This window comes from Grus americana, chromosome 5 (assembly GCF_028858705.1).
Source record: "Grus americana isolate bGruAme1 chromosome 5, bGruAme1.mat, whole genome shotgun sequence".
Taxonomy (NCBI): Eukaryota; Metazoa; Chordata; class Aves; order Gruiformes; family Gruidae; genus Grus; species Grus americana.
Genome location: NC_072856.1, coordinates 66,389,362 through 66,414,336, shown reverse-complemented (window position 1 = coordinate 66,414,336; position 24,975 = coordinate 66,389,362). Strand labels below are relative to the sequence as shown.

General features: G+C 44.6%; 1 protein-coding gene across 14 annotated transcripts in view; it reads left to right on the top strand.

Annotated features, from left to right (window-relative positions):
* KTN1 (kinectin 1) overlaps positions 1 to 24,975 on the top strand; it is a 76,737-nt gene that overhangs the window by 7,759 nt on the left and 44,003 nt on the right. For 10 of the 14 annotated variants that reach the window (XM_054826539.1, XM_054826541.1, XM_054826535.1 and 7 more), the window contains exons 2-5: positions 15,800 to 16,356; positions 17,976 to 18,113; positions 20,619 to 20,786; positions 23,064 to 23,194. In XM_054826539.1, coding sequence (XP_054682514.1) covers positions 15,834 to 16,356; positions 17,976 to 18,113; positions 20,619 to 20,786; positions 23,064 to 23,194 — 960 coding nt within the window. In that variant the 5' untranslated portion in view covers positions 15,800 to 15,833. The remainder of the gene's footprint in view (positions 1 to 15,799; positions 16,357 to 17,975; positions 18,114 to 20,618; positions 20,787 to 23,063; positions 23,195 to 24,975) is intronic. The other 4 variants (XM_054826544.1, XM_054826540.1, XM_054826543.1 and 1 more) reach the window with 1 other exon arrangement.

Sequence of the window (24,975 nt, the reverse complement as noted above, 5' to 3'; positions counted from 1 at the left end):
TTTTTTTTTAAAAGTAGCTTTTAATGGGTTAGGGTTCAAGAAGCACAACAAAGCTAGGCTTTCTCTGCACAGGTGGCAGTACACTGGGCCAGTTGTGGGAGGAACAGGTACGCTTCTTCTCTGCGTCGGTGTACTTCAACATACGGATTCGGCAAGGTGCAGAGCACTGTGGGAGGGAGAGAGGATTGCTGAGGCACAATTACAACTTGTGTAATGTGGCCTGCAGTCTGAGGCATGTGAAAAGTGCTAGCAAAGGGGTTAGGTTTCAGAAGTTTTAAAGGCTTGTGAAAATTCTTGGTCAGATGTTTCCATTACAAGTCTGCATTTTCAGCCCCCCCCCCAACTTGTTCTCCCAGTTTCTACCCTTTTGCTGTGCTGTTTGTGTGCCAAAAGAAGAATTTCTTGGCTTCAGGTCCAGTGTGATAAGTTGATTTCTTAATCCCCGCTCCCCGTTACGGGCTACTGGATTAATAGTTTGAGGTGTAACCAAAGTTGGAGGCAAGTAAGTTTAGATCTGTGTGGTTGCAATGAAGTGTTTCTTCAGTCATTGCACGCCAAAGGAGGAGCAGATTGTGGGACAGCAAAGCAAGGAGAGTGAGAACTCGGAGAAGTGTGAGAGAAATGACCTCAATTACTCTGCATTTCTGTTGCTGAGCATTTTTAGGCCTTTTTAACAACCTGGCATGTTCTCGGGTTCAGATCAGTGCTATGCTGATCAGTAAAGCTGAGTGTGTTGGGGTGGATGTGTGTGCATGTGTTAAAGGCCATTTTTGGGGAAGAACTCTGGGATGTTGAGTTACTGACGTGAACTCAAAATTCTGAAAACAGTGACATTTCAAGTCCCTTTAGGAAACTCTGACAAGCTTGGTCGTTATGGTCACAAATGGAGAAAACCAGGAAACCCTTAGACATGCACTTTGAACCCATCTTTTGGGGAGGTTTTTGTGTGTTGTCATCCAGCTCCCAACATTATGCTGTGTGTGGGATTACACAGTGAACTGGATTGTGAAACTGGGACCAGTATGGCTAAAGGGGTGTTGCAGGATCTGCTGCTGCTCAGAGAAACCTCAGCAAGCCTGAGCATTGCTCACCTGGGGAATCAACAGCCACACAAGGAAGGTGGTAAAAGTTCCTTCACCACGTGGCCCGGGTGTAATTCAAGTGTGTTAAGCAGGTCCGTGGAGGAGCTGGAGCCTTCTCCCTGGTGCCAGAGGGGAGCTTACTCTCCTACTCTGGGTTTTTAAGACAAGATGCAAATATCGCCTTGAAGTCTGCAAAAATACTGCCCTGGTTCCTGAGTGCATGTGACCTTCTTAAGCTGCCTGCCCAGATCCCGAAGGGTCTGTGCACTGAGGTGACACTGGATATCACCTCTTTGCGTAGAGTACCTTCAGCAGACTGTTAAATGAAGCACAGAGAGGTTAACAGGGTGAAAAGAAACCTTATGGAGAGGAATGTGTGGCACTACTGTGTAGGAGCAGTGTGGAAGTTGAAAGGATGGTGTCTCTGGAGCTATCGCCCATGAGGTTCCCTGTTGTGGGGCAGAAGGGGTTTGGGATGGATGATGAGGTGAGCTTTTAGTGCTGCCATCGGTAAATGGGCTACGTGCAGTGTCATGAAGGAGAAAGGAGAGGGACCTTAACGCTTCACCTGTCTCAGTAGGGAAACAACCGCAGTTCAGCAATTTCTTAAACTTCATGTTGTGCTTTTAAATGGAGTTAAAAGTTCCAGCTCATAATGCAATTTATACTTCAAAATACACTGGGGTAACGTGTACGGTGCCAATGCTGTAGGGATTGCTTCTAAAGCCTCTTTATTCCTTAACCATTTTGAAACTTTTAACTAATCCTTCTAAGAGTATCAACAGCACCACGTTCTACAGCAGAAGGGATCTAGCTTGGATATAGAAGTGCTATCTTTGCGCTTGCATGATAACATACTTTAGGATAAATGTTGAAGGACAGCTTTGCTACAGAGCAGTCAAATTAACTCGTATCTGCTGTGGAAGTCCTGGCGATGGGGCTCTGTTCAGCCCTTGGCTGGTGCAAATTTGTGCTGGAGCAGAAAGTCAAAATACTAGTGGCGTAGGAAGCCCCGCAGAAGCTTCTGTGGTCCACATTAAATCCTGAATGCGCCTCTACACCTCCCTGTGTGTGAAGGGTTTTATAAATACAGATGAACAATATTTTAATCTAGCAAATGATTTTAAATTTAATGCACAGTTGTAATAAAATCCAGTGTGACGGAGATTAAAACTCAGTGATTGCTACTAGCAAATGAGTGGTAGATGCCTCTTGTGTTGGTTAAAACATGCTCCCTGCAATCCTGGGGCTTCTAGCTAAGTGGCGGGAGTGGTGAGTAGGAGTCATCTGCTGCTGCATGGCCAGGTGAAATAAAACACAGCACCCACCCTTTATACAGATTCTGAATCTGCAGATTCACCATTACAGCATTGAGCACCTCGTTGGATTGACAGTTGAGAGTGCGTTTTTTTGTTTTGGTTTTTTTTTTCCCAACTTGCAGTCAAAATGCATTCTTGGCCCGTTACGACCCATTTGTTCCTATGCCAGCATTGTCCTCTGGCTTGAACCCCACCCTGCAAGGTATGAGCTGGAGGAAGCCCATCTGTTGGGTATGGCCCCTGCTCACTTGGGTGGAGTTCAGAGCAGGGTAGCTGTACAGAGGGAAGCAAGGGTAGCAAGTAATGCCTGCTCAAACCCGGCTGTTTGGATTTTCCCGTGTTTTTGTGTCTTTCTGAACCACGACTGTGGGTATACAGTATTAAAAGCAAAAATAGGCACGCTTACCCAGCTGTGCGGGCTGAAGAGGAGGCAATTCCAGTCCGAGGAGGCTCATAGTACTCGTACTTCCTAAGTCCTAGTTGAGTAGTTGGGCTGTGCATGTTGATGATAACTGTATTTATGATGCCTCGGTCAACTTAGAGGAACTTTGACTCCTCTATGTTGAGTCTGCATTCCTTCTATAGTCTAGTCTAAACTGAAGATGCCCTTTTAAAATCTCAGGGTTGAGAACTAACTGCATACCCCTGAGTTTTAAACTCTTGACATATTTGAAAATTTATTAGCACTCTGTGAACTTTGATTGTTTAACTGATGGATACTTTCTTCCACTTTTTTCCCACTATATGTGGTGAGAAGGGAGAAAAATCTTGGCTGTTAATTTCACCTCCTTTTCCAGCTGAAGAATTATCAAGATTTAGCCTAATAACATGGTACAGCAGTCTTAAGTGCTGCTTTCTGATGCTCTGATTTAGCTAAGTCTGTGCCACATTTACAGTAATTTTGATGCAGCAATAACACTTTCTTTCCCTTTAGAGAAAACTGAAATCACTCAACTGCTTAGACATAATGCGTGCAGTAAATAGTATCTTGAAACTTCAGGTAGTTAGAAGAAACCACATGAAAGCATCTAGATCTGATAAGATTCACAATCACTTAAGAGTTTTGATTTCCCTCTATGAGTTAACAACCCTCCTTTAACTTGCAGTTTTTCCAAGGCAGGTCAATCTCCTTTTCCTCTAGGAATTCAAATAGAGGAGCACATCCATCTGCTGTCAGCTTCTCCTTTTGTCCATTGGTGTTTAACAATAGGATATTTGAGTCACTGAGAGGTTAACGAAGCACTTTTTTTTTTGTCAGTAGTCCAATCTGTTGGTATAGTAGTGTCCAACAGCAGACTGAACAGAAATAATAGGAAAAATCTTGTTGGTGGAATGACCAGGGTTGTCATTTTGCAATACCAGGGTAAAGACCTGCCTAAGCTTCAGGCTTTTAGCTGCGTACAGACAGAGCGGCTGATTACAAATCCCTCTGCAAGAACATGAAATATTAGTTTCTCTGCATCTTTTGCACTTAGTGTTGGAGTTAGGATCTGAACGATTACAGTTAGTTCAGCAGTAGCTCCCCATTTAGTATTTAAAATGGCTTTGTTACCATGAGTCTTTTGGGGTTTGGTATTAGAAAAAGGGTGAATTGTAGCCCTTAATTATGAAGTACGGGAACAATTGTGGCTGGACAGGCAGGCAGTGGTCCAGCTCCTTTCTTACTGAGTGAGCAATGCTTTTGTGCTGTGCCATCCCACTGTACAAATGACCATAGCGGGCTGTTGCTAGATTGATTTGGTTTGATCTCTTTTAGGAAGGGGTTTGAAAGCTCTAATTTTGGGTTTATCACAGTAGTCCTTCAGGCTTCTACCCTGTTGCTCTGAGCAAATCTGTTACTGTGGCTGCCCTGAAGAGCTTCCCATGGAGGCAGCTGGTAGGGGAACTGCAGGATTAAAAACCAGCTATCAAATCCAGTTGTACTGGGACATCAGTGGCTTGGCTTGTGTAGGTGCAGTGGCAAAGTAATTACGAAGACAGACTTGAAGGTGCGGTGTTCTGCTGGCAGCCTGGCTCCGTTGCCTGTGCAGGCGACAGAGAGCTTTGAGGAGCCTGGGAGAGTTCACCTTGGGGAGGTGCAGGATGGGGTTGTGGCACGTGGGTGAGCTGTCACTTGCCGGATGCCACCCGGGGCAGGGAGAGATTTCTTTTCCCTTATCTCTTATCAGCCCGTGGGTGAGGGCATCCCTTGCTCAGCAGAGCTGGGTGCTGGTGGGACTTGCAGGAGTGCCTGCCTGGTGGCAGTGCTCCAAGAAACTCTCACCTTTTCCATCCAGAGCACCTCTCCAGGCTGGGTTTCACCTATGGTTCGAGTCAAAGTGCACCCAGTATCGCTGAGGCATTGCTGTTTGCCCCAGCCATGCCTCTTTTCCAGGCCTGTCGTTAGGTAAAGACATCGTCAGCGACTCGCCAGCCACGCTTGCACCGCGGTGTGCTGTGCTTCCAGCAGAGCTCATGCTGGGAAATGGAAAATACAGAACTCCTCTCTGGGACACAACTTCACTTTTTTTTTTTTCCTTTCCCTTCCTGGGAGTTGCCGAGCCTCCGTGGCGGCTGGCGTGTGTTTGGCAGTGCTTTCTCCTGATGGGAATGTTAAAAATACACAGTACAATTTTTCCCTTTCCACATACCAAAATATATTAATGTGCTGCTGCTTTGATTAGTCATTTCCTCTTCCTTTGTTCCTTTCGCAACAGGGTAAAGGACTGCAGGCACATACTTCAGTAAAGTCTTGTATGGTTAAGAAGTCTGATGTTAAATAGATTCTCCTGGGTTAATACCTGTCTGTGTTGGTAGAAAATGACTTCTCATCCATTAAATACCCATTTAAAAATAAGTCTGGAAAAAGCCACTTTTATGGTGTTCATACTAAGAATACCTTTGCCTGATTTATTTTTGTAGGGAAAAGAAATTCTAATATGAACAAGGTTAATACTCCTAGCATGAATTAAATATATTCTTGCAGGAAAACTTTGATACATTGCTATAGGAAAATTTCCCAGTTCTTCCATTTATTTTGAGGCTTCTTATCTTTCCTCCTGTGCCATTACCTCCATGCACGCGTGCTCCCCCCCCCCCCCCGAATTCTTGCGAGACCTTGTTCAACATGGGCAGAAACTTGGTGAAAGCACCAGCGTGACGCTGTTGGGCTGTGCATGGCTCAGTTGTAGGGGTAGTTTTGGCAGTCTCCCCACCATCGGGGTGTGGAGGTACAAAGGTTAATAAATCCAGCTATATGGATCTACTTAAACATTGCTCTGACTTGCTAACCCTTCAAGGCTGGATATTTTTTTGCTTCTCCATTGCTGCTGTTGCTTTGGTGAGAAATTTGGAGAAAAGTTTTAGCACCAGGCAGTCTGGAGACCCACACAACAAGTGGTAGGTTTAAAACTTTCTTGTGTGTCTGGAGAAATTCAAGTGAGTAGGCTAAAATGTCATCTGACAGATATGGTTAAGGGTGAAGCTGAGTAGAAATTTGGAGAATTGAGCAATAAATTAAGATAGACCTCTTCGTAGGGATGTGCAAACTTCAGAAATACATCCCCGAAAGAAAATGCCATCCTCGTTAGCAATCTGTCATAGTCTTCCTGTCGTTTTGGTGCCAAGAACATCTGCTTTGCCCTGGATTCAAAGCAAAGGACAGCTTGTGCCTGCCCAGGGAGGTGAGGCATGGGCAGCCCGAGGAGAAAAGGTGGTGGTGGGGCTGTGCGAGGCTTCCAGGGAGGTAATTACCTCTTCTGGGCGCACGGGCAGATAATACACTCAGATCTTTTCCTTGACTATTTGCAGCTCCTGTATATAAAAACCTGGGTTGTTTTTTTAATGAGCGTTTAGCCTCCCAGTACTCAGATGCCATTCATACTTTCACAGCAATCTGCAAAAATAAAAAAATAAAAAAAGCTGGACCAAAGCACTTTCCTCTTTTCTGTCTGTTTCCTCTCATTTTACATTTATTTTTTAAAATATAAACAAGAATACATAATACAGGAATGTATATTTAGATATTATATTTACTATATACACTGGGGAAGGGAAAAGGTTTCATTCCAGCTGTTTTCTCTTTGCAGATTGCTGTGAAAGTATGAGAGGAATCTGAGTACTGAGAAGCTACCTGCTTTCCTCTGTCCTTCCATGCTTGCAGAGTGAATTGGATGTAAAGACAGGAAAGGGCTGTAGCAGCCCCAAATTTCTCAAGAGATGATCTTCATATTTGATTTCCTTGGAATTTGAGGCTCTACCTAGTTTGTGACCAGAGGGGGGTCAACTGTGTAATTGCTGTAGAGCTTGTTTTAATCAAGTTAAAAGTAACAGAGCATTGCAAGGGTAGGTACAGTTGTCTCAGAATAAAGATACTTCTGCTAATGCAACTTATTCCTGTGTCAGAAAAGGCTTAAGCTGTTTTGGGGTAAGATACCCTTCACCTGCCTTCTTTTGGCAGAGCCAAGTTTGGGAACGTCGCTGCGTGCAGTGACGTCAGCAGATGGCACAGGGGATAAGATGGGCGAGGAGCAGCGTTGTGATCCCCGCCGAAGGGTGTGTAAACAGTTGTGCTGGCAATGCAAAAACCCCGTGCCCTAGGAAAGGGTGCCCTGCTAGCTGAAAGAGCCCTGAGCAAACCCAGCGGGACTGTGCAGCGCTCTGCACCGGAGCTGTCGTATCTGCCCCTTGTTTTGGGGGACAATAGCTGTGCTCTGAGGCTTTCTTATGGATCCAAGGTGAAGATTATACTGTAAATGTATATTTATACAGTAGCCTACAACAGAATTCAAAAGGCCTTACTTGTGTAAATGGCTTTTGTGTGCTGTAAACCTGAGCTGCTATGGACTGTCACATGAACTTGGCTCGTACAAACCTCTGTTAACTTTCCAGAATAATAGAACAGGCATGGCCTGATTGCTCCCTCCTGTCCAGGTGCTGGGCACAAACACATTTCGGGTGTGGTCGTGGGCATTTAATGCCTCTGCCTGGTTGACCCAAGAGTTGTGGCTTAAATCTGTACCTGGCTCCTGCTGCTGGATGGGTTTGTGTTGCAGGAGACCCCTTGATACTCAAAAACCACAGGACATGCAGAACTGCTGCTCAGACTGGTAATCTAAACTCAGCTTTGGCCATTAATCTGCTAGCTTTGTCTCTTATTTTTAGTATGTAATCCTGCATTAATATGGCCTTGGCAAAAAACCCAGGTTCTAGTGTTGCCTGCAAAGCCAGAACTGAGTTAATCAATGTTGGGTTTATTGCGATATGTTGTTATACCTGGAGCAAACCCGCAAAAGCGTCTCAATGCAGCTGGGCAGCGAAGGTTGTTTCTGATCAAGTCAGTATGTTGAGACTGTTAGAAATATAAACTTAATTCTTTGCTAAAACGTGGCTGAAAAGGTGCAGCTGCCTTGCTGGCTGGGTTTGACTCTATGTGGCAGCTTTGGAGAAGCAAGACTTGACTGCTGCCCGGCTTGCCGAGGCGGTGCCTCTGAGCAGCCGTACTGACATCTTTCCCTGCCTTAACATCAGCAGAGTTGTTCGTGCTGTTGGATTTGTGCGGCTACCTGTGCAGCCTTTTTTGCTGTTGAACTATGCCTTCTGATGTAACGCACGAGATGGAGAGCAACAGATGTAGCTGGGGATCTTCTGGCTGTTTGTGGAGCTGCTGTGTGAGTGAGTGACCTTGGCTGCTATCGCTGTCCGCTTGGGATGCGAGCAAAACTGCGAGCTGAGAAAATCAGCGTCTGCGTTGAACCTTTAGATTTCGCTGCTCTTTTGGCGCTCTGTGAGAGTCTGTGAGAAAATGCAGCGAGCGTGGGTTTTTTTTTTTCCTTTGTATCTTGACGTATCATTTCTCAGTTCCCTGTGTGCAGAAATGAGTGGTGATTTGAAGAGCAAATGTGGGATCTGTTGCTGCTTGCAAGGAGAGCAGGGAAGGGGAAACTCTTGCCCAAAAGACCATGAGCTTGCTGCTTGGGTGTTTAAATGCCTCGAATAGTTCACAGTGGTGTGGGCAGAGCACGTCTGTACATGCGCGTGTGAAGGAAGGAGCCGGGGAATCCTCAGACCTCCCTGTAAGTAGCGATGGGAAGATGCAGACGTGCCGAGTAATGCCCAGAGCCCTCTCGGGGCACAGTCCTCCCCGCTGGAAGAAAGAAACCTTTGATCCTTCAGAGGCACTTTGGAAGAAGGTAGTGTAAAGATAATTTGTTATCTTCTGCCTTTGGAGATACTAGACACGTGTGTTAGAAGTGAGTGATTTTAAGGGAAAACTTGTAGTTTCTAGAGTCCGGTGGGGCCAAGGACACTTTCCTCTGGCCCTGATGGGTGCCAGTTTTTATCCCGCATAACATCGCCTCACAAATGCAAGAAAACGTTTTGGTTTCCAAAGACTTTTCATCCTGAATGATATTGGTGTCTTTGTGCTCATGCGTTGGTGAACCCCATCGGTTGCTGGTGGAAAGGGGTTTGTGCAGTTTTGGGGCGTTCAGGCAAGCTGCTGGGATGGGAGGGCAGAATGTGGTTTTCCAGCCCGTTCCTTGCTCCATGCCAACAACCGGTGTGCACGCTTTCATCCCTGGATAAATGTGAGGTTGCTCGTTGCTAATTCCAACTCCAGGCTTTATCCTGCAGCCCAGGTGGTTTCGGGGCCTCAGCTGCCGCACGGTGAATCCCTGCCCTGCCTTGGCTTGTATGAACTTGCCTGGACGGCTGGGCTGTGGTGGAAACCTCTCGCACGCTCCCGGCAAGCTCTTGCGGGAGGTACCCAAGTGCTCATTGCTGCTGGTGCTTGAACAAGAGCAAGGTCATCTGCCAGATAGCGGTGGCAATGTCATGTAGCTGTATTGCGCTCCCAGCTTGCTCTCGGCACCGTTGCTGCATTTTGTCAGGCTTTGGCTCTAAAGATGTATTAAAAAAATATCCTAAAAGTAAAGGCTTTTGTTGAAGCAAAGCTACTCTTTTCTGGAATTTAATAAATAGCGTGTCTGTGTTAACTAACATCAAGCAACTGAGAGCAGACAGAGCCCAACAGATGGTACAAACAGCGGCATGTTTGGAATGGAAAATATTTACCTAGAGGGTATTCAAAGCACTGAGATGGTGTTCTGCAAATGGCTTAATTGTATCAGCGTAATCAAGTGAAGAGGAAGATTTATTGATAAATCTCATTCTCCTCTTGCTGTTAGCAGTTTGTAGGGGGTGTCAAGCACTGTTGAACTTCTCTTGAACAGGTCTCCTTCCCAGAGAAGAGTAACTTTAACACCTGAATAGCTCTGTAATTTTGAGTGTCTACAGCTTTCTTCCATTGCTGCATAGATCTTGCAGTCAGAGCAAGTATTTAAATGAAAGAAACTCAGAGCCTGAACTGCTGTTTATTGTGCTTCCCCCCTCTCGTCTTAGTTTTGAGAGGACTTCTGTAAACAGAGCATGGAAATATAGCTATAAAAGTAGAGTTCAAAAAATACAAAACAAAGTAGGTTGTATTTTGTCATTGGTGTCAAAACTGGTAGGGCAATTTAGATCTTTGGCTTTTCTAGGTGGTGGATGCTTCACGCACACTTAGTTGTGCAAATTTAAGTGACTTGTAAGAAGATTGTGTGTGATTTTACTGGAAGCTGTGCCTTTTTCTTTACATAGGTGGCAGGTGAGATTTGTACGTATTATCTTACTTTTCTGTCTTCAAAACAGTGTTCAGGGCTGCTTAAAAAACCAAAATTAAATTCAAACTCTGCAGTTTTTTCTTATAGTATAGCAATATTGATGTTAAATGAACTGCCTTTGGGTTTTTCTGGCAGCCCTCCTTCCTAGAGCTTGAGCCCAGCAGTGCTTCAGTTAGTTAATACTTGTGAACAAAGTCAGAGCGAGCTGGTTGCTCCCGCTGTATGGATGAGAAATAGGCATGGAGTGGCTAAACATCTTGTTTTAATATTAAATTTTACTTTTGGCAGGTCTGGATTTAGTTGTCTTGTCTAGCCCAAGCTGCTGGCATCCTTTCCCGAAGAGCTCTGGGGGAAGATGAGTTTGGGAGCGAAGCTGTTTTCAAGAGGATCCTCTTTGCAGCTGGAGTGTGTTGCTAACTGTGTGCAGACTAAGGAAAGAAAAAATACTGTTATCTATTTGAGGAATTTATTGAATACAGATACTCCTCTGAGACTTCTTGCCGTGTTCCTAGTGAGTGTTGAATGCGAGGGCTTTCTTTTAGCCCGCTTGCCAGCTTGAGAAAATCCCACGGAAAATACCCCAATTAAAGGAGCTGTTGCCTTAGCTAAATCATATGTGATATCTCTTAAACTCCTTAGTATTAAAAAAAAAAAAAAAAATCACCTTGGTACCTATATTTACCCCCTTGAATGTTAGTTTTTTTGAAAAGGCACAAATCCCTGGAGATTATGTGCATCTTGGGACCCAAGCATTTATAGAAGCCGTGCTTGTAACGTGCTGGGACTAAGCTATGAGTGACTCATTAGCCAGATGGAGCTATAATTTATTTCTGTCTTCTCAAGTAAGCTAATCCCCTGGACCTAAGCTGAATGAATATCCCGTGAAATGCGGTATCTGTGCGGGGTGAAACTTGATATTTAAATGCAAAAAGCGAAGGGTGTGTTACAAAATCCAGGGCAGTGTTAACTAGCGGAGGAAGTCAGGTGCAAGCAGTAATACTGCACTGGAGTTCAGAAATAATTATTTTCAGCGGCCTGGGCCCTGTTGAAGGGAACAAAAGTGCGATTCTTTTGTTAAACGCAGGATGGGAACAGTAACCAAGTCAGTGCGCGGGCTGGCACAGATGCGGTTTGTTCCCCTTTTCCAGAATGACTAAAGGGATGTTGTGAGTTCTTGAATTTACGAATGAGACGGGAGCGTGTCTGCAAGTGGGGAGCCTGGCACGGGCGCTGGGCAGCCGGGCTCTGAGAAACGTGCCTGATACTTATCAGGTTAAATATCAAATATGGATGAAAGGTGAGTATTTAACCAAATACCTTGAAATTTCAACGTAGCTAAAGTCGTCGTGCCTCTTGTTGGCAGTAGTGAGTGGGTGTGTACGTGCAATTTCTGCCGGGCGTGCCTTGCCTGGGGATTGCAGCTTTGAGTGGGTAGGGAGCTGATGCAGCCGCCCTGGAAAGTTGTCCAAGGGAGGGCTGAGAGTGATAAAAGTCCCTTCTGGGGGGAGAAGTAATATTTTTGTGAGGGTGTCTCCTGTTTCCATAGCTAACAGGAATAGGAGGAATGGTAAAACTAAATCCTGAGGAGCAGTTAGGTTGGTATGTGAAGGTGTTTTAATGTAGCATTTGCTTTTTTTCTGGTTTAATAAAAGGAGCTTCTCTGTCCTGTTTCTTCTTATATGGCATAGGATTTTTCTTCCCTATAGATTGCTTCTGTTTTTTCCTAGACCGCTTGTCAATGTAATACAGAAGCATAAACAGGAATGGAGAAACTCTCGTAGTAATTGTACGTTGTTGGAGGACCACTGGGAACTGTGTGGGAGCCAAACCACTGCCGATTTATCCCATGGCAAGGATGCCGCTTCATAAAGACGTCTTGACAAGGGGCGGATGGTGAACGATGCCACCTTGTCACTCTGCATGCAATCCAGCAGCAATGGTATCCTTCTAGAAGTGATTTTAAAATGCCCTTGCACATGCTGGGCTGAGATGGGAAATTAGTGTGTTGCCATCAGAGCAGAGCTCTTGGTTGCTGTTCCTGGCTGTGCTTAATCAAGTCTGGTTACATCCTGAGGCTTTGACTTGGTTTTACTTTTTTTTTTTGAACCCTGCTTCCACGTGAAAGGCTGGATTTATGTATGTGAAATTCCCCGCTGGACTTTGGAGATGAAATCCACCTGCCTCTGATCACTGTGTTTGGGGTGGAAGTGTTCATTTGGCTCATGCTAACCTTCGCCCTGATGAGTGAGAGGAGGACAGAGCAGTAATTGAGACCGTTGAGGCTCTGAAACTCATCACTGCAACACTGTGTTCTGGATCCGGCGTAGGGTGCAAACGGTCTTGTCGCACAAGCGGAGGGAAGTGCAGTGAGGAGAGAGCGGGGCAGTGGATGGGGGCTCAGCGGAGCTTGCATTGCTCGGCCAGCTCTGAGATCAGACCTCATCTAGCCCAGTACACGCTCCCCACTCAGACTAGCTGTTATAATTGTATATTTATGCTCCTGTTGAAGCAACCAAAGCTTTTAAATGTGTCTAGCCTGTCTGATCTCACAGCAACATTTTCTGCTAGTACTTGGTTCTGCCTTGACCATCATGCCTCCTGACACTTGGTGTCTCGAGCCTTTCCAACGTGTGTTTTGCTAAGCGTGTGATTTGACCTGAGCATCTGGTGTCGGGTGCTGGGAAATGTGCGGGGACGGCTGCAGGGTGTGATTGTCCTGGCTCGGCCGCAGCAATCGGATGAATTTACAGCCAGCCACATGCTCGTGTAGCAGCAAGGCAGAGGTGGGCTGGTCTGAGCTCTTCATGGTTAGGTATTGTAATTGTTGCAATAATGTATTGTAATGATCAACTCAATTACACTTGTGAAAAATCTGCTTAATTACATATTTACTTTGGAGATTAGCTTCTCCCGTAAGTGTTCAATATTAACTTTGGCTGAGACAAATTTTCAAGATCTGCTTCCTTCAAGAGATGACTAATACTAGATCGCTTAGTGCAGGCAGCTGGTTTTATCAAGTAGCTGTAACTAATCATCTTGAAAGCTCCAGCTTAGTTTTGAGCATCTGTGGTTTTTCTTCCCAAAAGACAAGCTTTTCCTCCCATCCCTCTCAGCCCTTCTGAAACTGTGTTGGATGTAATTCTAGATTCAAGCCTTTTCGGTGAGCTGTGCACGCGCAGAAAATGAATACGGACTGGGAGGAGACTTAACATTAAGACAACTGATGAATAATTAGTGTATTGAAATGTTAATCTTTTATTTGGATAACTTAATAGTCAAATTAGAGTTCTCACTCGTTGCTTTCTGTGCTGCTTAATGCACTGTACAAATATATTATCACAGTAACTCCTCTCTCTCCAGAAACTGTTGCATATAACAACTCTTCCCTCTTGAGCTAGAGTCAGGCTCCAACGCAGGCTCTCACCAGTGGGGCAGGATAGCAAGCCAGTCTGATAGCAGCTTCCAGCAAAGCCAGGACTTGAGGTAAAACAACCTTAAGTGTAACACTGTTAGGTACTTAAAGAGTAATCCTTTGCCCAGAAGCAAGGAGACCCTGTCCTCTCCCTGTACCATACAACTTCTGCATGGACTTTATACCTTGTGTCCTAGGCGCCATATCTATTTTTCTAAGCAGCAGTGGAAACCATAGAATGGTTTGGGTTGGAAGGGACCTCAAAGCCCATCCAGTCCCACCCCCCTGCCATGGGCAGGGACACCCTCCACTAGCCCAGGTTGCCCAAAGCCCCATCCAACCTGGCCTTCAACACTGCCAGGGAGCCAGGGGCAGCCACAGCTTCTCTGGGCACCCTGTGCCAGGGCCTCAGCACCCTCACAGGGAAGGATTTCTGCCTCACATCTCATCTCCATCTCCCCTCCTGCAGCTTCAGGCCATTCCCCCTTGTCCTGTCACTCCCTGCCCTTGTCACCAGCCCCTCTCCAGCTTTCCTGGAGCCCCTTCAGGGACTGGAAGGGGCTCTAAGGTCTCCCCGGAGCCTTCTCTTCTCCAGGCTGAACCAGCCCAACTCTCTCAGCCTGTCTCCATAGCAGAGGTGCTCCAGCCCTTGGATGATCTCCGTGGCCTCCTCTGGACTTGCTCCAACAGCTCCATGTCCTTCTTGTCCTGGGGACCCCCGAGCTGGATGTAGTACTGCAGGGGGGTCTCACCAGAGCGGAGCAGAGGAGCAGAATCCCCTCCCTCGACCTGCTGGTCATGCCGCTTTTGATGCAGCCCAGGACATGGTTGGCTTTCTGGGCTGTGAGCGCATATTGCTGGGTCATGTTGAGGTTTTCATCAACCAAGTCCTTCTCCTCAGGGCTGCTCTTAATCCATTCTCCACCTAGCCTGTAGTTGTGCTTGGGATTGCAAGCAATACTGCTTTAAGGTGTGGGACGGTTCTCCCTACCGTTTTTAAGGTCATCTCATTGTTGTCTAAGCCTGTGTGAAGCTCTTATCCTCACCTGGTTGAGGAGAAGCAGATCGGCAGTCTGATGTGTGTGGAGTCGTTAACAGTACCGGTTTCCCCAAGTGTTGTTGTGGACCTCTGCATGTGTTGGGGGATGCTGTGGTTGGGCAATGGCTGCAGAGAAGGTGACAAAGATTGAGATGCAACCTGGCTTAGACCTCTTGTCTTCCATTCCCAAGAGAACAGGTCTCCTGAGGGATAGTTGAGTTGAAGAGTTGTCTTGTATAGAGGAGAATGTAGTGCTTCCCATAGTGGTTTTAGATTGAGGTGGTGAATCGGGAATTGCACTTGCTTAATTAGAGTTTTGATTGTGTTATTTTCAATGGTTGTTTTTTTTTTCTTGGGATAAACAATCTGGAGAGGATTTGGATTCTTCCTGCAAAAATCCAGGTCTGTTTGTGGTGATCAGTTGTGAAATGGGAAAATCTACCTTATCTTGGCCCTAAAGTTAAGGGTTTTTAGCTTCATTCTGACTTTTTTTAAGTCTATGGTTCCTACTTAAAAAAAAAAAAAAGGCAAAAAAATCAAACAAAAAAACCCCCACAACCAAAACAAAATTAATGGTTGGGGCCTAAACAGTGTTTTCAGCAAATTATCCTGGAGTCATTTGGTCTGTTAGTGCCCTGGAGGTTGTACAGTTACATGTGCAAAATAAGTAACAGATCTTCTGTTTTCCTATAAATGTGTGGAACTTTCATGAGCTTAAAGCTGGGGTTTAGACTTCAAAAAGCAGTTTTGAAAACACCCGATTCTTTATGGTTGACTAAAATTTAGGGTGTTCTCCCTTTTCCCCTCATTCCACTTCTGAAGCTGTCATAAATCTGGGAACAAAAGGAAGTTGAAATTTAACTCCCACTTGCTAAGATTAAAAATCTTAATTTGTTATGTCTGATTTGTGGCAAAAAAAAAGAAGTGTTGCTCTGCATGTACTGGTCCTTATTTCACAGCCTCTGGAAGTGCTGTCTCATGTATTTCTGAAATCAAAAGCTTTAACTTAACGAAATTCACTTGGGAAGGGAGAAAGAGGAAGACGAAGAAAGGTAAGGAAGGAGAATTGCTCCCTTCCCAGATCAGCAGTCTTGCAAAGTGCGATTCCTCCCTATCCTGGTTAAATGGTGTAAACAACTGCAGAGGCTGTTCCGTGATTGATACAGTTTAGTAATTTCATTAAAAGCTCTTTTAAGGCTTCTCTAAAACAATGACAAAGCTGCTTTTATATTATTATAATTGATGGGGGAAATAATATGGAGGAAAACCTGTTCAAAACCTATTTTTTTTTCTTTTTCCCCCTATAGATTTTTTTAAAAAATACAGCTGAGAAAAAGCACAATGGAATTTTACGAGTCTACCTACTTTATCATCCTCATTCCTTCTGTGGTTATTACAGTCATCTTCCTCTTCTTCTGGCTTTTCATGAAAGAAACTTTATACGATGAAGTCCTTGCAAAACAGAAAAGGGACCTAAAGTTTCCACCTACCAAGACTGATAAAAAGAAAACAGAGAAGAAGAACAAGAAGAAGAAAGAAGCTCAGAATGGGAACATCCACGAGTCTGACTCTGAAAGTACACCTCGGGACTTTAAGCTCTCTGACGCCCTGAGCACGGATGAAGAGCACGTTGCTCCTGTTCCCTTGAGCGTGACTGAAGCATCCACCGGTGTTAGAGAACGGAAGAAGAAGGAGAAGAAGCACAAGGCCACTCAAGATGATCACGTAACTAAGGAGTCGGAAGGATCCAAGTCTTCAGGCAAGAAAGTAGAACCAGTCCCTGTTACAAAACAGCCCACTCCACCATCTGAATCGGGACCATCTAAGAAGAAGCCTGGGCAGAAGAAGCAGAAAAATGGAATGGGTATCTGATGTTGCATATGCTTCTTGCACAGAACGCCAAAACTGTGTTCTGCTTTTTGCAAGGCCACAGAGTCTCTCTCACAACTGTTCTGCCTGATCTCTACGGGGCAAAGCTCACTTCTAACCTTTTCCTTTTTATGAGCTATTGCTTTTTTCCTCCCTGTTCTCATCTGGCAGCAATGCTCTGGTTTTCCTCCTCCTGTCCTTGCTTTCTTCTGCTAAAGACTGTTGAGGGAAACAGAGCAGCTCATATCTGCTTAGCTCTGTGGTTTGGCTACTTTGCTTTCAAGCTGTCAAAATTTCGATTACCTGAAAGAAATCGTTAGATGTTTGCCGTGTGTGTTCTGATGTCAAGCACTGAAAAAGTGGAGTCCGAAGAGTGGTTGCTCTGATAAGGATGGGCACCTCATCACAGAGTGTGCAAAATAAATCACTGTTTAAGTGGAGGCTTAATCTACAAAGAGGTGTTTGGTGGTTAATTCATAGAAAGAAGCACTTACAACTGCTTCTCACCTGCTGCACCTCGATAATTGAATGGAACTGATGGTAAAAGAAAACTGGTCCAGCCATTGTAACTGAAACATCCAATCTAGAACAGACCGAAAGCTGTAGTCAGAATCACTTGTGACTGTTTTGACCATATCCTCAGCAGAAGTTGACATGTCTCAGTGTGGTTGTCTGACTATGAATAGAAGTTTAGGAATAAAAATACCCAGTTTCAGAAATAAGTGAGGACCGAGGTATGTGCAGATCAGCTTTTTGAGATGCAGGCGTAACAGGTTTATAACAGGTTTGCTACGGGGGCGAGGAAAAAGAATGACATTGCTGCTTGATGTGGTGGATTTTTTTTCTTTTTCTGAAAAAAGGGAGGAAAAAAAAAAGACCCACCCACTACCAACAAAAAAAGTATCCAATCTTGTTTGTGGGTGGTCTCTGAAAAATCTCTGTGGCACAGTTAAAATGTGGTCTGCAAGCACTGTTCTGAGGGCAGCCACAACTAACTCTTATCCTTGATTACAGGAGCTAACACCATAACCCCGCATTGCGTGTGTCAGCTCTGACAAGAATATCATATAGCACAGGCTGTCCAAAAAGATAAAAAAATTTCTCGCTAGAAACAACTTTTAAAAAGAACAGTTCCCTGATGAGAAATACTTATTTTCTGCTTCTCACCGTCCCAGTAGCTATTGGGGGTGTGTGTGAAATATCCGAGTGGGTTCATGGGGAGGGGGAAATAAAACACTTCCTGCAAATGAGAAACTAATATGGGTAACATGTGCTGTCTGCTCTGTCGCAGTAAAACCTGGACTGGATTTGTTAAACTGTTACTTGCATTGCCGTATGTTCTGCAGATAAGATTCTTGTCTGTCAAAACACTAGGTGCTGTGGCTCTTGACTCTGCTAAATCTTTCTGTTGCTATGGGGTCTCATCTGATATGGGCGGTGTATGTGTTTGTGAGTGCGTGTGTGTACAGATATACAGATAACTTCATGTTCTGATTAAAATACGTGGGTTTCTCTTTTCTGGGAATGGACTTTGGTGATTATTACAGGTTTATTGATTTAAAAGTGCTGATGAGCATATACAGAAAAGCATATTGTCTTAATTCTCTGTTACAGATGATCAAGATACTAAGACTGATTCTGTTGTATCTCCTGCCAAAAAGCAAGACCCAGTGCTGCTCCACCAGGAGATAAAGCAAGAAAATGTATCAGGAAAGAAGAAAGTCTCTGCAAAGAAGCAGAAAGTTGATAATGGTGAGAATACAGACTGAGATGTAGTTCAGATAAACCTGACTGTTAAACCTTTTTGCAATCCATACTTTAATTTCTCTTCCTTTGGAAAATAAACTTGTAGAAGGATAACTCTTTTAATTTGAAAAAGCAGGAAATCCAGGTAGGAAAGATTGTTCAACCTGAGATACTGTTTTATTTTATGAACATCTGGTACCACTGCACATGAGATGATGCTGTGAACTTTTCTAAGCTATTTTGGATCTAAATGTCCATGCTTGAATTGAGGAGTAATATGTGGACTTAGAATATAAGCTGAGCAGCCTCTGAATTGTCTGAGCAAGGCATGTCTGGAACTGCTGCAGTCATCTGCCCCAAACAAGACTGCAGTTTTTTAGCTGGTTGCTTTGACCACGTTCCCCTATTATTGTGCTTTTGTTAGCTAGCTGTTGCTCCAACATAAACTGCTCATCTTTGCTGTCAAGGCCTTCACTGTTCGTCATCCCTCATTCTCTGCCAAGATGCTGCTTCTTGTCTCCTCTTGGCTCAGTCTGCCTCTGTGTTTGTGGTTTTTTTTGTGTGGTGTATGTGGGGTTTTTTTTTTCTCCCAACAATGAGTGCCTTTGTCTGTGGCTTTTGGGAAGAGTGTGACCATGAAGTTCTGTGAGGCTACCTTGTTAGCTTCTCAAAACTCTTCTTTACTGGGACAGCTACGGACTGCCAGTTGGCGGCCGGTGGACTGCTCCTGGAGTAGGCAGTGTTGGTCACCGCTTCCTTTATGCTTTGATCAGGTCATCGGGGTCCAGGTCAGTTGTGGGCACTGCTCAGACCAGGGTGGGCTTCCAGTTAGTGGTAGGGTTCCTGTATGTTACAACAACTGAAAAACTTTCAAATTATTCCTGAAAGAAGCCTACTGATGGGGAACCTAGGGCGTGATTGCCTTTTACGGACATTCTTGTGCTTTTCCTCATGCATCCATTGCCCTTTCTTGAGGGACCACTTTATGGACCACAAACTTGTCTGTATGTGGGGAATGCTCAAATAAGTGTCAGTACCAGCTCAGCCAGCATTAAAGCGAAGTCATCAGTGCTACACAGGAATAGCTTGTCCATTATTCGAATGCAGGCTGTCTTCTTTTAAAGCTGCCTCTCCAAAATGACAGAGCAAAAATTAGCTGTGGTGAGCATCCGGATTAGCCAAGACAGTACTGTGGGGATTTCAGATGTTAGTGAAACTGCAAAATGTCTCATTGATACTAAATAGATTTTGAAAGGAAGGGAATAAAATGAGGAGGGGAAGTTAGTAAGGAGAGGAAGGGAAAAGGTGAGATGGTAACTGGATTAGGTGGTGGATATTTCTGCTAGAGGAGAGCTCGCCTCACTTCTGAACTTGCAGTGTACCTGTAGGTGTTCGCAGGCTGCTTCAGTGGAAGATTCTAGCAGGTGACGCAGGAGGTCTGTAAACCTATTTTGCTCCTTAACAGTAGCCAGAATACAAAAGTGTTTTCTAACCAGCTCTCTGGCAGCCAGAAACGTATATTTGTTTTGCGCTGATGCCTGAAACCTTGCATTCCACCCAGTTCCTCCTCTCTGGTCTGCCACACAGCATCTGTTTCCATCAGCCCTTCAGTCTGGGCTGGCAGGGTCAGTGACCTTTCCCGCTGTGGCATGGCTCTGTACGCTACATCTTGTTTCAGGCAGCGTGGACCAGCAGCTCAGGCACTGGGTAAACAGCAGATCCAGCTCAGTTACCTCTGTTGCTGGCCGTGTCTGTTGTCACGGTCTGTCGCTCTTCCTCTCCCATCCCCTGCTTTTGTCTCAGCAGCGCAGGCTGAAAAGTTCTTTGGGCAGAGGCTGATCCTCCCCAGGTTTATACAGTGCTGTGTGAATGGACACTTGAGGTCGGGCAGTACCTTTGGGTACCTCTCTGAATATTAATGATGCCTAAAGCCTGCTCTGACAGATGAGATATCTTCATTAAGTGCAGTTGAGTCTGCATGTGAAATAAGCTCGTTTGCTGTCCCTACCGCACGTTTTGCCTAAATGGTTTAGTTCACTGGTGATGTAATCTGGGTGAAAATGCTGTCAGGAAGGTACCAGCTTTTAACAGAATAGGCAGAAGATTTTACTATGCTCGTGCTTCAGGGATGCTGAATGATTTCATACGCAGCCACAAGTAAACCAGTCTCATTGATGCTATGTGTGACTTTCTCATTAAAGTGAAATGAAAGTCAAAATCTAAAGGTTCTTCTCTGCTGCTTGTTAAAATGCTAAAAGGCAGCTTTGGAAATAGAAATTTAATTGAGGCTATTAAATTACTATGCATTAGAGACCTTTATTTAATGAACTTACCTGAAGAGCTTTAATGAGTTAAGCTGTGAAGGATAATAGAAAATAGAGAGTATAACTAACTAACTATTGAGGTTAGAGATGCTTTAATTCAACCCTTTAATAGATTATGCACCTCTTCTAAAAATGTTGATGTTAATTATTACAAAGCTTTAACCATCCTGTGGACTTCTGATTACAGTTTTGGTGGATGAACCTCTTATTCAAGCAACTACTTATATTCCTTTGATGGATAATTCTGATGCTGGCACTTTGGAAAAGCGAGAAGCGGTTGAAGTAGCAAAACAAAATGTGAGCGAGGGGATCCAGAAGAGCAGTGGCAAGAAACTAAAGAATGAGACGGATAAAGGTAAGAAAGAGATAATGCAGTCTGGCATAGCCTGCCTGGAAACCTGAACAGGGAAGAAGTGATTTGAGGAAAACATTTGTGGCCGCACGACACTGTTGGTTCTTGTCTGTGCTCATTTCTTCCCTGTCTTTGGCACTGTTGAAAGGGTTTTGTGCCATCTGAATCCTTTTTACACTGACTGTAGGCTTTTGTGTCCTCACAGTGAGGAAACGGGTGATCACAGACCACACAGATGCGTGCGAGCTAGTTTTACAGTATAGGTCAGGCATTGCTAACGGTGATGGACTCTGGAGCTTTCAGCATGAGCTGTTGGAGTCTGCTTGAGACTGGGAGTGCAGCTCTAGGGCTGTTCGTGGAGCTAGCTTGGGCTGCTCAGCCAGCGTGTATCTGAATGCAGCACAGAGTTACCCAAAGCAAATTGCTGGTGGAGATCGAGTCTGGCAGTTTCCAGCAAGACTTTGACTTTACCTTTTAATGCAGTTGGAACTGGTTGGGACAGGGGAGCTTCCTTCAAACTCTCCCATGGAGGCCTGGAGTGATTACTGAGCGTGATTAATGAGTGTTGCATCCCACGCTGAAACTTGAAATAGGCCACTGACCTGCTCAAGGCATGCCAGGCTTCCTGGGCCATGAGGCGAGACCCTCATACTTGTGGGCATCCAAGTGACTGACGGAGCAGTGACTCTGTGCTCAGGTTTGTGTAGAGGGCTGGCATTCCAACACTGTCTGCCTGGTCGCTCACCACACTCTAAAATCTCTCTTTAGACTTGTATTCTAAAATGCTCACTTGAAAGCTTTGTGGCATCTCTTTGAGGTATCTTGAGTGGATTCCCACTTGCCTGAGGCTCCCTTTGTGCTTCTAGCTCAGTGACTGCATATTACTGCCCTGCAGTGCACTTGTCCCTTCTCATTTCCTTTGGAAGCTGTAACCTTCTACATGAGCTCCTAATTCTCCTGTGTCAGCTGGGATTTGCCCTCCCAATATAGAAATCTTCCCCTATTCTAATTGTAAGCTTCTTGGGTGCAAGGGCAAGGTCTTCCTGTCTCCAGGGAGCATGGAGCTCAGGCTGGTCTGGGCCAAGCTGCTGTAGACTCCCAGTGAACTGGACTGTGGTCTCAGGATTTTGGCATGTTCCTGGTAACAACATCATTGGTGATGTCAGTGCAGCAATGATGTGATGTGATCTGAAGTCTGTGGCCAAAATTAAGTTGGATTTAGGACTAGGAGAAAGTGTGCTAGAACATCTCAGCGCTTCCTCCCTGCCTCCCTGGACTCTGTTATTCAGTGATTTGTTTTTATGCTTGGTAATTTCTCTTGGGGGCTGAGTATCACCAGCACTTTTTTGTTCTTCTTTCGTTTTTCAAATTCTGGAGAGGTTTGGGTTTGATGCATGGCTTGGCTTCATTGGCACACTTAACACCTTTGGTGGGAACGTGGACCCTTCTCCATGATCTCTGGGACAATTTCTGAACCAAGCATCAATTTTCAGCTTTTTTTATTTTCTCTTTCTCTTTTTTTCCTTCCCCTTCCAGTCCCTTGATGTAGCTTTGTGCACTGGTGAATATTTGACCGAGCTACTGGATGCCTTGGTCTTGTGCTTCCATTTACTTAAGTTAGGGGGCCACCTAATGACCTATGGACGTGCAGCCTATTTTTTATGAACAAATGTGGGTTTTGTTCCTCTAAGACCGTGAATGAGTTGAATTGTGTTTCCTTGTTTGTGTCTGTTTAAACACTTACTGATTTATCTTCCTACTGCTGAACTCCTTCTACAGCAGTTCTCTTCCAAACTTAGGCTGATGGCATGTTTTTCTGGTTTTCATGTATTGTAATCAGAAATGTGCCAGTTCTTAAATTCATTACCTTGTCATTTGCATATTGTTTGTAGAGGCAGGCTGTCCTTTAAATTGATAGCTCAGTTTGAATTACTGTCATAATACACTAGAAAGGACTCTTCAAGTTTTCACATTAATGCTATTTTTCCCCCCAAATCTGTGTTATGCTTTGTCTTCTTGCTAGCAACACTATAAACGTTACCAACTGTACAAACAAAGTGGTGGGATTTTTTTCCCAAAACTGTCAGCTGGCAGATTGTTATCCGATTTAAATCGGAGATATGTTGTTTTTGCTGAATGTTCATGACCTTTTGCTTCTTGGCATTTCAGACTGAAATTAAAGATAATGCATAATGATACCCTATCACATGCTGTTTCGAGGCAAAATAAATAATTCTGTATGGAGTCCAAAGTAAATATATCCTCCCTTCTGTGTTGCAGAGAATGCTGAAGTAAAATTTAAAGACTTTGTAATGGCCGTGAAGAACATGATCTTCACTGAAGATGAGGCCCGTTGCATAGTGGAGGTGTTAAAGGAAAAATCCAGTGCAATTCATGATGTCTTGCAAAAGGTGAATGGCTGTGGGTGGTGGGCAGGAAAGACTCTTAAACAAGCAGAAACAGCAAGAGATGCTGTCAAATTAGCTATATCAATGTTCTGTTGTGATTTCTACATTCTGTCTTTGAAAGACTTTTTCCAGCTGGTCTGTGCTTGCTTTGTGTGCAGACAGCAGTTGTCAGATGTCTGTGTGCTGCCATCTGCCATTCCATGGGCTGGCTAGACAGGCTGCTGGCTTTTGACTGCTCGTAAAGAGCAGACATAACCATGGAGAATAAGGTGTATGACATAGGACTGCTGCCGCAGCTGATGCGTGTGTGTTGGCGTGTTGACTTCCAGGAGTGATCTTTCACAAATGTGTAAATAGGATAAACCTTCAGGGACTGAGACTGTAGAGCCCCTCTGGGCAACCTGTGCCAGTGCTTGACAGATCTTTATTTTTGATTTTTAAATGTTTGTATTAAGACAGAGGAGAGTGGTGACCACCAATGTCTTACTCTTCCCTCCCGTGACTCATCACGATTGTCATTTTGTGCTTGTAACATCCTGTTTGTCACACTTGAAGTCTTGCAATTCTGTATTCTTCTGCAGATATGGTACCAGAACAGAAATGCAGAACTGGATATGTGTCAATTCAGTTAACGCAATATAACAGCATATCGCATAACCTGGGTTGGCAGGGACTTCAGGAGGTCATGCAGTCCAACTGCCTGCTCAAAACAGGGTCAATGCTGAATTTGGAGCAAGTTGCTCAGGGATTTGTCCAGCTGGGTCTTGAAAACCTCCAAGGACAGAGACTTAACATTCTTTCTCGGCTCCTGTTTCAGTGCTTGACTGAAAACCCAAGAGCTGTACACTTGCAATGGTGTTACCTGTTTCATTCAGAACAGTAACCAGCTTGCTTGTTGTATTTTTTTTTTTTTAAAGGAAGGTTTGGTGTTAAAGCTAAACCTCTAGGATCTAATGGGTTTCTGGGTTTATATACAACCCAAAAATCTACATTTCTGTAGATGGAAGTGTGAGTATTTTCCTAGCTGTAGCTCGTGAGACATTGACAGTATGTTTTGTACTGCATACGTACACAATACCACTGAAGGAGAACTTCCAAACAAATTGAGAGTACGTTTATGGACTGACACTTCTTTGCTTCTTCAGGTATCAAACTTTGAGTGAAGTCTAAGCAGAAACATTTAAGTTTGCCCCTTGCTGCAGTTATTTCATTTCAGGACCAGTATACAAGTGGCAGGACTGTGGGGACTGTTCCTCTAGTTCTGCTCCCTGTAGTATCTCTGAAAGTTTGTGTGTCAGTGTGCCAGCAGAAATGTAATTATGTCAGCTAGAGGCTCTCCTGTGAAGTGGAAGGAGAGACCAGATCAGCGTCCCCTCTTTCCTTTTGTAGCGAGGTATTTCAAGAGATTAAGTTTGTTGGATTATACCTGCTCTGAGGGTGGGCTGGACCAGGTGATCTTAGAAGTCCCTTCCAACCTCAGTTATTGAATGATTCAGCATCTCTGCGTCTTTTTCCTTTATTTCTCATAATGGCCGTTCTTTGTTTTCCCCGTGCCACCACAGCAGCTCTCTTCCAACGCAGAAGCACCTTAAGAGCCCATTTATTCTCTTAACTGGTTTCAGTGCGTTTGAAAATGCATTTCCTCATCTAACGAAATCGGCACCGCAGGATCCATTAGCGGCAAAATTGGGCACTGGTGGTGCCATGTACACCGTGCAGACGGACAATTCGGGGGCGGGAGGGTTGTGTTTCTTCCTCTCAAGTTTGATCTGCATGTATGATCG